We start from the raw sequence: 13,265 nt of genomic DNA, 5'->3' as shown, positions 1-13,265 counted from the left end.
TTTTTAATATTATTGAATATTTTAAACATAGATAAATTTAAATATATAAGGTTTTAGTCTATTTTTAATGATTTCTATATAATTTTAGACTATTTAAATGTATTTCTAAATTATTTAATAATTTGATATTTTTCATGCATATTAATTACATGTACATAATATTGCTTTAAATTAATTATTATGTTACCGGTTTGATCGGACGGTCCGATCAATTAAACAATAACCCATTAATTTTTTCAGTTTGACTTCCGGTCTGGCTTGGCCGAAGCACATAGGATGGGAGGCGTGAGGATCTTGAACTGTGGCATTTAATTAGTTACAGGTTGACTTTGATTAGGGGTAATACATGCGATATGGGGAACAGGAAGAGAGACGCTGGTGGGCGGTGGCTTGCAAGCGCAGAGTTGTGGGGTGAGTGATAAGTAGGAATGGGATAGCATGCCCATTTGGGCGGAACACGCAAATGGCCACATCACAGCACGGCCGACCCATTGTGAGTATGGGAGTAGGGCCACTACGAGGGCAAAAGAAAGAAATTGGCATGGGTAGAATAATACATGTCCAACAGGGAAAGTAGAAAAAAAAATTGCTGCAAAGCTAGGGCTTTTCCATCCGGGGCAATTTGGAAAAAGTGGAGAAACTTAAAATGAGTTGAGATGAAGACAGTAACAATTACATGAGAGAGGTTGAGCCGCGTGTGATGATGAATGCGTGATTGAAATCATACGCCGAATCGGGATAACTGTCCGTATCTGAATAAATATCTGATAAATTTTTTTCTCAGGAATTTTGATAGACCTGGGTACAGTCTCCGGTTAAGATTCTTTAATTTTTCATCAAAAAAATAATTTGACGTTTTCACGCCGAAACATGATTTCCAGTGAGGACGTTCAATACAAACACTAGTCATTGAGATCAAATGTTTTTGTATTTTGAGTTTTTAACCAATTTCCCTTGTTTTGGAAAAAATAATAAAAAGAGAGTAAAATGGTTGAGAAGTGAAATGTTAGCGATAAGGGATTTACGAGGATAAGTGAAGCGTGGCAGTGGATATGTAGAGAGGATAAGGAGAAGGCATTATGAAGGCAACAAGTTGACAGTAAAAAGCGTGCAACAAGCTGGGAAACACACAGATGCTGCGCATGCATGATGTTTCATATTCTGCTGTTGGAATGGAAATTTCCCAGTGCCGTGCTCACACACATAAGCTGCTGTTTCTTTCAAACTCAAAGTTGCATCCTTGACTTTCCTGTCCAAACCACGCATCGCAACCTTTTGAAGAGACACCAGCAGGTAACTCATCATGGCTTATGGGGCCGCCCTCCTTACATGGAACCGAGTCACGTGCTATCATTTGTTTTGCGTATGACCATTTGGTTTGCGTCTCGTTTCTTCAAGGAATCTTGCTTTCCTCCATGCCTGTCACTGTTTAAACCCAAACATCACTCTTCTAAACCTTCTCTTATATTTCCCATCGCTTTTTTCTTCTTTAACTTCTTTATTCATCCGTGCTTCCTACTAAGGCAATTCTTCTTCCCTGCACTGTTCTCCAAACCATTCAACGGTTCAAAAAGGAACTTCGGATTCAAGCCCCAACCTTACACCTTACATATAGTAGTATGTATCATAGGAAAGTTGAAATAAGCACTTTGGAAATATTTTTTTGGCAGCGTACGTCTAAAATTACGCACTGTTATTTTCACTGGGAATGAACTTTTCCTGTTGCATGTGGGCTTTGTTCGCACTGACGCGACGCGAAAGAAAAAGGGGCATCAGAATTTGCGGTCACATGGTTGTGGTTACAGTGTGAGGGTAATCTGGTCGGCCCCCGCTTGCGTTTTAAAAAGTGAGAATATATATATATTTAAACAAAAAGCCAAAAAAAAAAAAACCGATGCGAAAACAAAAGGCAAGCCGCGACAAGATGGGAAACTCCATAATCATTGCGTCTTGTGCCCGCCTTTGTTTCTTTTCATCATTTGACGGGTTTAATACTATTTTTAGCTTTTAATTTTAGTTTCTCAGTATAATTTGTTTAAGATTTTTAGCGTCTATAACAGTATTTTTTTTTATGGAATCAGATTTGAAGAATCAGAGCTACTGATATTAGATTTTAAAAATAAAAATGAAGTCAAATTTTATTTAGAAAAAATTATAAATAAAAACCGTCTAATATGTAAAATTACAATTTGAGACTCTTAAATTTTAGACTCAATTCGATATTGTAAATATGAAATTTTGGTTTAATGTCTGAAATGTCTTTAAGTTAAATTATGATTTAGTCTATTGAAGTTGTCATTTACTAAAATGAATTTGTCGTTTCCTGTAGTCAATTTATCATTTGACATACCCTCAGTCAAATTGTGATTTGGTCTAATGAAGTTGTCATTCGTTAAAGTGAACTTGTCATTTTTCATAGTCAACTTGTCATTTGATTGAGGGACATTTCACCGACATTATATATTTGTAATTTAGAACCGGCTCTTCTGAAACTATTTTTTAAATTTAGAATCTTAAATTGTAATTTTATATATTGAGAGGTTTTTATTTATAATTTTTTATTTATTTATCTCAATTTGGGTTTACCATCTCTTCATTAGGCCGTCCTTGGCTTCGCTGATCGCCCTTCGGTCTTCACTCCTTCATATCGGCTGCACACTACACTCACTTGTACTCAGAGCTTCTATCCGCTAATATGTTGAACACTTGTCTATAATTTCCCCCCCCCCCCCACAGTATAGCACGTGTGCTATACTTATTTATTGATTTTGGTATTAAATGTAAGATATGGTTTTCATATTTATTAATTTTTTTAAGTAACTCCTATTAATACTCTTATAATTATAATCAAATAGAAGAGTGAGAAGAATATTAAAAAAATAATTATGATATTTTAAGATAAACATGTTATTTTTTTACAATTAACTAATTTATTTAATTTTTAATCTGATTAAATCAGTTAAATATGATAAAAAGAGCACAGTTTAATTTGTAAGAGTAAACTAGGGGGTAGGATCAAAATCTCATGAGATAACCATGACCTCGTCAGCTGTAACCTCTAGCCTCAATGATGGGTTCCACTGTTGCAGCGCTCACCCGTCCCCATACATTCTTAAATTGTCCCTCTTCTATCTCATAGCCATACATTATCATTTCAGGGGTGTTTGGCATTCTCAAGGTCACGGTTTCAGAAGCAGTTTTTCGTAAAATGAGATAACTTCTTCTATATATTTACTTTGTAATCCGTAAAAATATTTCTGAACCCATGGTTTGGTTTCTATCCAAATACCCTCTTCTCATGCTTTCTTCATCTACACTAACATCACATTCAATAGCAGTGCTCGCCAGCGTGTTATGGGGCACCCTTCAACCTCCCCCCCCCCAAATAAAAAAAGCATTGCCAGGCAGCATATTAGTCCGTGGAATTTTTTTCTTAAAAATCCAAATAAAAACGTCGAAAATACAAAAAAAGTTCATTTTTTTTAAAAAAATAGTTATTTGTATTTATGTTGCTCAATTCTCTAATTAAAACATGGTGATCATTCTATCCTTCCTTAACAATATATATAATTTTGTAAGAAATTAAAATTTTCAATAAAAAACATATATGCACATGCATGGTGTTTTGATGGGGACTTCAAAGATGAAAATATCGGAGACAAACGAGGGCGATGCATTATTTTTGTTAAGTGAGGTCAATCCACTTCGGTCCCACGTGTCAGTCCCTCGTCCGTCCAGATCAACTCGGTCCCCTCCTCACTCTTCACCACACGCATGCTATTCCTATCCGCTTTCACTCTCCGGCCCCAGTGCAGGGGCGCCCAGTCATCGCAGGAGGCTGAAACACAATAAAATCTAACCTGAGAGAACATCCCACACCCTAATCTTATCATACAGTGTTGTTAAGAAAATGAAGCCGTTCATAAAATTTTTCATGATAAGAAAACCAAGCCATCATATTTATACAAGGATCGCGAATAATCATAATGTGTAGTACTTACAATTTTTCTAACTCATTCAGGGACTTTTAATGATGGTAAGTTTGAATTGCAATTAAGTTTGTTAGATCGAAGCCCGGGGGCTTCAGCTCAAAAAAAAAAAAAAAAAAGAAGCCCGGGGGCAGGGGCAACGTCAATGAGGCGCGACTGATGGTTTTCTTGGAAATACGGATAAATGGATAGAATAGAAGTAACAACCAGTCATCCCAGTGGAGTATAAATACGTACAACTGCAAATAGCCCCCATCCTCGTTTTCCAGTTTCCACAGATTCAAATGCCAGCCCTGTGTTTCCGAAATAAGCAGAGATTCAAATGCCAAGACACGTATTCTCTTCCGGTCAAATGCACTCCCCGGATTTGATTCCCGACTTGCCCCACGATCTCGCACTCGAATGCCTCTCCCGCCTGCATTTCTCCGTTTACCCGCTCGCTTCCCGTGTCTCCCCTCACTGGCGTCACCTCCTCCGCAGCCATTTCTTCTACCGCCACAGGAAGAAATCCGGCCGCACTCGTAACCTCGCCTGTTTGATTCAGGCTCTTCCTCCTCAGTATTTAGCCCATGATCTCAAGCTGACCTCCTCGCCTCCTTATGGCATCACCGTCTTCGACCCGCTCAGCCTTACCTGGGAACGTCTCCCTCCTGTTCCCGATTTCCTCTCGGGCTGCCTCTCTTCTGTCAAACCGCCAGCTCCCGAGGGAAGCTGGTGCTCATGGGAGGCTGGGACCCTGTGAGTTACCAGCCCCTGACCGACGTGTTCGTTTACGATTTCAGGACGAGTCAGTGGAGGAGAGGGAAGGAGATGCCGTCCAGGCGGTCATTCTTCGCCATCGGATCCTGCGGCGATCGGGTTTACGTGGCGGGAGGGCACGACGAGAACAAGAATGCGCTCAAAACGGCGTCGGTTTACGACGTGGTCGAGAACGAGTGGTCGGAGTTGCCGCCGATGAGTCAAGAACGGGACGAGTGCGAAGGGAGGGTGGTCGGGGAGGAGTTCTGGGTGATCAGCGGGTATCCGACGGAGCAGCAAGGGATGTTCGAAGGGTCGGCGGACGCGTACGAATTCCGGTCGGGTCAGTGGAGGCGGGTGGAAGGGGTCTGGAAAGCGGGTCGGTGTCCGAGGTCGTGCGTAGGGGTGGGGAGGGACGGGACATTGGTGAGTTGGGGCGAGCTAGAGTCGGAGCCCCGAGTTGGGGTATGCGGGGTGATGCTGGGTTCAACGACGATGGTGATTGGATCGGAGTACCAAGGGGACCAGCACGGGTTCTACTTGCAAGAAGGGGAGAATTGTAAATTGAGGAATATTATTGTACCTGATGATTTTTCTGGTTTTGTTCAGTCAGGGTGCTGTGTTGAGATCTAAGCATTGTTTGGATAAAAACCAAACTATAGTTTCAGAAGTGTTTTTACGGTTTACGAAGTAAATAAGTAGAGGAATTTATCTCATTTTACGAAAAAGTGTTTTTGAAACCATGGTTTGAAGATTGTCAAACACCCCTTAGTGATTTTTTTTTTGGGTGAAGTAATATCGATTTGTTTGTTTTTTTTTTTTTGCTTGGGCAGAGTTGTATGCCTGGTCAATAGTTATATGTACAACATTCAATGACTTGATATATACACACACACGCACATGCGCATAGTATTATATGTACAAAATACAATGACTTGATACACACACACGCGCACACGCATGCATGTTATGGCAAAAGATATGTATATATGTTCAAAAAACGATATATATAAAAACCTCACCAGAAAAAAGATATATATATATATATATGATCTACTATCTCTAATCCTAGTATAAAAATTTGTTTGATTTTTATTTGATCTTAAATATAAGATTCCTAATATTTTGTTTTCATATTTATTTATTTTTAAGGTAGTTCTTGTAATAATGGTAGTTATAGCTAATATATTTAATTAATAAAGATATTTTAGAAAAGATAACATATATTTTATTACAAATAACTAACTAAATTAGTTTTTAACTTTATTTTAATTAATCAACTAACTTTTATATTAAAAACGGGGTAAATGTCAACACATTTGTGAGCAGCGATCGTGATTTTCTCATTTCAGAAATTCAAAAATTAAAATACATGAGTAACTACATTTCCTGACATTGATAACTGTAGCCCAACAAAACCCAAGACATTTTATATCCAAGCTTAGCTGATCCTTCGTGTCCTTTACGTAATTAAGTACGACCAAAATTGTCAAGCCCGAAGAGCTATGACGGGAGTTTTGGATTTGTTTATCAGCAGCGATAAATTACACTTGACACTTGCCTCTTACATTCATTGGATGCCCGCCGATATTTGAGAGGATGGCGCAGAAAATCTTCCACCTATGCTTACTTTTCTTAATGACGATCTTTCTCAGCTCCAATCACGTACAGAAGAATGAAGTTTCGTTGTCCGCAACGTAACAATATCACCATCCACTTGCCCCCCAAAAAATAAAAAATCACCACCCTAAAGTTGCAACATGGAACAAAAGAGGATGCATAATTTCTGAAGCTGGGCACCAGAGGAGGAGGGAAAACTTGATATTTGATAGTGTATAAAGTCGCATTGTACAATGGGGATCTCTCATTATATGTTCAAAAAAAATGGGCATCACAAATGCATATATGCATGTATCTATGTATGTAAATTGGCTTCTCAACTCAAAAAAGTAAATGATACACTCAGCTTCTTTCATAGAATAAGATGTAAGCCTCACAGGCAAGAACTTCTTTAAGGGAAACTTGACGCACATAGGCATCACTTGCATGATACCATGTGCAATTCTCACTCATTTCATCGGCCTCTTTGTTCCCCTGACCCCCTCGTACATAGGCAACGTAGTGACCCCCTCTAATTGTTCCCGAGTGCTCCACCACGCCCACCAACCGGTATTCATGATTCTCTTCACTCATGCACCTGTTTTTTCAGCCAACAAAAGAAATGGTTGCTTTCAATCATTAACCTGATTACAGTTCTCGGGGTGTGGAGCTTAACCAAATGTATACTTCATAAGGCACCTTGACATGTAAATTACATATGTTCTACCATCACATTTTCATGGCAAGGTATTCACTAATCTGGTTCCATGACAATAATGCACAACCAAATGCAAGCCTCGCTTTCGAACCCTACAGAACCTAATCACGGCTGCCCAACAGATGCACGCCCCACAACTTGAACTTTGCACAAGAAATTAACAAACCACCCCCCCAATAGGAAATAAAGAAAATTCAATCATACGTAAACAACTAGAAAAATAATCAATAACAACGTTCCCAATATCGCAAAACTACAGGCAGTCAAAGTAGAACTGAGCAGGTCAATCTCTTATCCAACATGAAGAGAGAATGGACAACTTTGTCGCACTTTAAAATTCTCCGTTTTGTTTTAGCTTCTCTTTGCGAGGATGTCTCATCCTTCATTGTACTTTTCCATTATTCTCTACAATAAAGTTTCTTCTTTTGTCCAAGATAACAATAATTTTACAAGGAAAATAGATTATTTCCAAAATTATCTCATGATCCGAGCAAACTTAATACTTGCAATGATTACACTAGATTGGATCAGATTATATCAAGAACAAGCAAAACAAAAGAAGCCATGCAGCTCATTATGCCCATAGTAAAAGTATAAAGTTCAGAGTTCAAACAAAATCTAGGATAGTTCAGATAAGTACCTTGGATCCATATATGGTCTGAGATCAATTGTTTCTTTAAAACTGACATGGCCACTTAGTTTACTTAGGCGGCCTCGAATGTCTTGGCTGAACCTCTTCAAATGAATAGTTAGAACAGGCGGTGCTTTATAAATAAGAACCCTCTTGGTTGCATTCCTCTTCACTTTCATACTTTTGGTGTCCACCTCTTCATCTTTAGTGACTCCCGAGCCCCGGTTTTCATGATTCAATAGCTGGGAATTTCTTTCCTGTATATCTCCAGTTGCATGCTGTATGCTACAAGAATCAGCAGCTATACCCATTTCTTCATTGCAAGTTTTGCGAAAACCTGAAGATTCACCATCATGTATATCTCTCTTCTTAACCGTCTCATCTTCCCCCTTATTATCAACTGTACTCAACTCATCCATTTGACCATTTTCTAACTCTCTGCAATGTTTAACATCTGAAACCGAACTGTCTCTAACTTTGTCATTTTTAGCATTACCATTACTTACACCTCCGACCTTGGCAGAACAAGAATTAGTTATATGCAGGGGGTCAGCATCATTTACAGTCTCTTCTCCATTTAATACCTTGCTTTTCTGCATTTTTGCTTCCACTTTCTCACGTTGCAGAATTTTTGAACAGTTCTCACAATGCCACGCATTTTCATTTGAGAGAAGCTCAGGTTTTATAAAATGAGCCAAGCAACTATCTACAGAGACTGGAGAATCTGCATCATCTACTTCATCTGGATCAGACTCACTGCTGTTTCCAGCATTAAAACCTGCTTCAACTTCATTATTCGAAGGTCTAGGAGCAGGGCCTGCAACAACTTCAGGTTCATCAAATAAGCCCCCAAAGCCATCAAATCCCAGGTCTTCTTGTCCACAGCCCAAAACTGTTGAGGATGCTTCACCATCTCCCCCTGTGATCTCCCCCGCAGAAGAAATTTCTTCTTTATATGGAAGCAACAGCACTTCTGTATCTTGAACTTGTAACGGAACCTCATCTTCCCACCCATTCCTTGAAGAAGAATCTAGCCTAAGGTTTTGCATCTCATCAGGGAAATAAATCTGACTACTAGATTCACAGCTAGTCTGTGCAGGGAATTCTTTTGACGATTCCTCCTTGCTGTCATCATCCTGTATCACAGCAACATCCATCTTCTTGGAAAAGAACCCACTTTCATCTGTCATGGTTCCAGCTTCCACATAATCCAACCATGTAAAATCACCTGACGAAGTTGATGCTTTCCCTGTACCATTCTCAAGGACTTGAGCATGTCCAGAGTCTTGAGCAGTTATTAAATTGGGTGAACTTGAGGCCTCATATTCAGCAGGGCTGCTTTTATTCACAGGACCAAATACTGTAGATTCCCCAGAACAAGCCGCCACCTCTTCACCAGCTGATATGCTAGATTTCACAGGGCAGGATGATTCATCACTTGATAGTTGGGTTGCCAAATTTTGAACGGGCAAGGGACTGGCATCTCTATTGACTTTCACCCGAGTCTTCCCACCTTTCTTGTGTGGGAACTTTGCTTTCTTGGATCGAGATGCTAATTGGGCCTTCTTGGGTGGAGATTTTTTAGAAGGAACGGGCAGTGAGAGATCCAGAAAAGGTTCATGCACAACTGAGGAATGCCCGCATTCAATGCAACATACAGTACTTGATAATTGACCCCCAAATAGAGCATCCACTAGAGTAGTCACAGTGGAAAAGATTCCATCTTTCTCAGGAGCATCCTTCTGTTTTCTTGCAGCTAGTTCTTCAGAACCCAGCCCATCTAGTAAGCAACATAGCAATTCATGACTGTCATGCTGTTGATATCCTCGAAATTGGGGAGACTTTGAGCATACACAACCAAAAAATGATCTAGGATTTATAATGCTTTTCAATCCTGAGTCTGGGTTTGTTTCAATAAATAACTTTTTCAAGGAACTAGTCAAAGGCCCAGAAGGAGCATCTAGCTTTAGAAAGTCATCTCGCAACTTATTCAAAGCTAGGAGATTTTGCATGACTGAATTAAAGAAGCAAGTATTACCAAGATTAGTCATACCTCTGACTACATAACCTGCTTTCCCGTATGAATCGCCTGCCAGAGAAGTTCCTGATTTAATTTCAGTAGTGATGCTGCCATTCCCAAACCACAAATCCTCAACATCTGCTGATGATTGGTCTGATGGTCGTGCTCTCAACAGTGTCATAACATCAGAAAGAACATGATTTTTTTCATCATTCTGCTCAGTTTTCTCAGCAGTGACAAACATATCGCAAACAAAACACCAGCACAGCTGGGGCTTCTCAGAATTGACCACCAAGGGGTGCTGACTTTGTCTGGCGTGTTTGATTGCATGGCATTGAGGGGTTTTTGGAAGCCCAACACCTCCGCATGTATATTGACCACACTCTAGACAAATCCATATAGCTTTTGATTCAGACTTTGAATCCACTAAAGCAGTGCCTTTCTTATTCCCACGTTTACCTTTTTTTTTATTTCCCTTCCGATCTGCGGCACTTTCCCTACAATCTTCACACTTTATGCCTGTGGATCCAGAAGACCCATCTTTCCAGATAATTTAGTTATATTAACATTGTTTTTGAGATGAGGACAATATTTTATCTCTTTTACAGGTGAAACTGCATCATTGACTGACTCAACAGTTGGGTTGTACGACTGGACAACTTTTTTGGGGTATTGGTAGCATCACGCTTACCCTTAGTAGAACCTTGTCTCTTGTTTCTAACTCTTTTACCCATCAATTCCTGTAATTTAAACACAATCAGTGAAGCCTGCCTAAATAAACTTATTGTCAACAGTCAAAATTTTAGATAACAAATCCCTCTCGCAACAAACAAGACTTTTCTTACTTGTTACTATGCATGATAAAATCCATTAGGCATGCATTTATACATTACAACTAGGAATCAAACTAACAAAAAATACACAATAGCATCCTCTTTCTACAGATAGCAGAGGCTTGTTGTTGTGAAAAAAGTCGGATTTTCACAGAACATAATAGCGTAACAGCATCCTCATTATTGTTTGCCGCCAAATGCCAATCATATCATCATCTTATGAGGTCACAGAACCAAAAAAGATAGGTGATGCTCATGATGTCACATGTAGAGTCTACTTGAAAGGATGCTAGCAGTGATGCCTATCAAAAAGATACATGAAGCAATGGTATAGGCTGGACAACTTCCAAGTTTTGAGTCTGACATTGTTTCATCAATGAATATAAGAAACAATGTGACTATAAATATTTTTTCTGCAATAAAACATGACCAGAAAATTACTTAGCAATTTTTTTTTTTGGGATAGCAAAATGAGGGCAAAGGTCCAAAGAACTCATTGGTAAATGTTGCTAGACACTAAATTGATCCTAGGATTCCTACTCGATGCAGAGGTATTATTAAACGTTTCATGTACACTTGATTCAAAATCAATTTGATATATATGGTTTAAAGTGTGTCACCCTTATGTCACCACTAAACTACTTTATTTTTTTTAATTTCGAATTTTGATAAAAACAATCACATAAATGTTAAAAACCCAAAAAGTTTCATATATTAACAATTTCATAATGGTCAAAGATTAATACTATGATTACGCAGACAATTCCAATTCTCAAATATCCGATTAATCACAAAAATGACGTCAAGAGACTAATATCATTCAAGGTATGAGCAAAGGTGCTTTAACAGTCATATGAGTAATTCCGCCGGAAAAAACAAAACCATGACAATGTTAGGCGAAAATTAAACAGACCATCCCTTCCTCCAAAAAAGAAGACAAACAAACTAAAGAAGGTTTAATGCGAGCTTTGAAACACGAGAGACATTAACTTAGAGGGAATCTATTGAGTATCAACTGTAATATACCCTTTAAAACAGGATGATTTTTTACATGGTATCTGCGCTCCTAGCCAAGGACTCTTTTCAATAGTAATAACTTAGGAAATAAAGCCAGTCAATACAAAAGCATGGGAACTGGATTAAGACCACATGCAAAACTTGAAAGCTTCAGATCGAGCAAGTGCGACCGAGCAAATTTTACCAGTTTTAAAGTAGAGAGACAAATTTTAAACACCCGGCCCCGGGGGGGGGGGGAGCTGTTTACCGTCATTTCTCAATTTCAGAAACAAGTAATCAAACAAGAGCAAGCTCCAAGCTACATTAAATCCAAAGCATCATCAAACTTCGACCATCAACAATGAGAAGCAAAAGCATCAGTCAAAAGAATAAATAAATAAAAAACTGCAGCAGATAAAATTCATCACCTCCGATATGACCGAACGGCATAGATATCAAAGAGATGATTTTTGTGGGTATCAAGAAAAATCAGTATTGCTCAAATTGTTCCGTCGGTGTCAACGCCAGCTTGAGTTGGCGAGCATCAACTCCCCAAATGGGCGCCATAGAAGAGCTTATGAGATTTGAATCTGCAGATTGCGGGAGGGATGGGGGTCCAGAGGCGATGACAATTTGGGCTGCTCAGTTTTAATCCGAGAAAAATGATATATACCAGAGAGGAAGCTTCAACTGTGTTGCCATGGGGGTTGGAGGGGGTGAGAAAAGGGAGTGCAGAGGGGTCAAATAGATGAACCCCAGCGCACAGGGATGAAGTAGCCCACTAACCCTGTGTCACTGGCGATAATTTGCCAATAAATCGGGTCCCCCGATACGACCTCGCACCCATTTGCTCCCTCTTTTTCTCCGACCCAATGCTGCGCTTAGCTCTAAATTTAAAGAGAAATGTGTAAGTGCCCGTTTGGATTAGCGGTGAACAACTGTGATTTTAGATAATCGTGAATTTTATAAGTGATACTGGCTATAAGTGATACTGGTTAATCGTGATTTCTGTTTGGATATTTTTTTTATAAGTGATTTTAAGAATTGTGATTATGTTTGGTTTTTATTTATTAAAATCACTTATGGGTGTATAATTACTAAAAAGGACATGAAGTTAATAAATTGTTTACATTTTCATAATTATTATATTTAATAATAATTTTATTAAATATAATTTAATAAATGACATGAATATTTAAATATTATTTTTATTTTAAAATTATTATTATTTAAAATCACTTACAAAATTTATGTGTAGTACAAATATTAAATAAAAGACCCCATATAAATAAAAGATGAACGAAAATATTAAAAAAATTTGATTAGCAATTTTAGTAACATAGATAAGGAAATTGAATCTTCAATCAAAATTATAACTAAGAAATAAAATTTAAAAGAAAAACAGTTTCATATTGTATGTTTTTTTAAAAAAAAATTAAAGTAATTACCATTAGAGTGAGGGGTAGATTGGAGAAAATTTAGTTACTGAAAATTCATCGGGATTTTTCAAACGCATAAGCTATCTTTTGTTGCTTATCCTAAAAGTGCGGTGAGAGGTTAAAATCACGATTCATCGGGATTCTATAAAAATTATCCAAACACCCTAACCATGCTTCATAAGCACTTATTTGAATTTAAACGGGCTTATTTGAGATCCCACCGCTTAACCAAACAAGCTCTAAGTTTCAATTTAAATTTGTTTTTTTAATTTTTCTTTTAATTATTTAATCTCTTTTATTTG

The 13,265-nt window shown here is 38.3% G+C and overlaps 1 protein-coding gene and 1 pseudogene across 1 annotated transcript; one reads left to right on the top strand and one right to left on the bottom strand.

Moving 5' to 3' along the window:
- The first annotated feature begins 4,136 nt into the window (after positions 1 to 4,136).
- On the top strand, positions 4,137 to 5,448 carry LOC114718570 (F-box/kelch-repeat protein At1g15670-like; annotated as a pseudogene).
- Positions 5,449 to 6,534: 1,086 nt separating this feature from the next.
- LOC114718440 (ubiquitin carboxyl-terminal hydrolase 2) lies at positions 6,535 to 10,165 on the bottom strand. The gene is made up of 3 exons (XM_028903748.1): positions 9,729 to 10,165; positions 7,685 to 9,455; positions 6,535 to 6,924 (listed from the first exon to the last, which is right to left on the bottom strand). Exons 1-3 carry the CDS (start codon positions 9,937 to 9,939, stop codon positions 6,690 to 6,692), a joined length of 2,217 nt encoding a protein of 738 aa, XP_028759581.1. The 5' UTR covers positions 9,940 to 10,165; the 3' UTR covers positions 6,535 to 6,689.
- Positions 10,166 to 13,265: the final 3,100 nt, after the last annotated feature.

This window comes from Neltuma alba, unplaced genomic scaffold (genome assembly GCF_004799145.2).
Source record: "Neltuma alba isolate B1F8T4 unplaced genomic scaffold, ASM479914v2 tig00011850_pilon, whole genome shotgun sequence".
Classification (NCBI taxonomy): Eukaryota; Viridiplantae; Streptophyta; class Magnoliopsida; order Fabales; family Fabaceae; genus Neltuma; species Neltuma alba.
The sequence above is the reverse complement of the archived record's forward strand: the minus strand, read 5'-3'. Positions and strand labels throughout refer to the sequence as shown.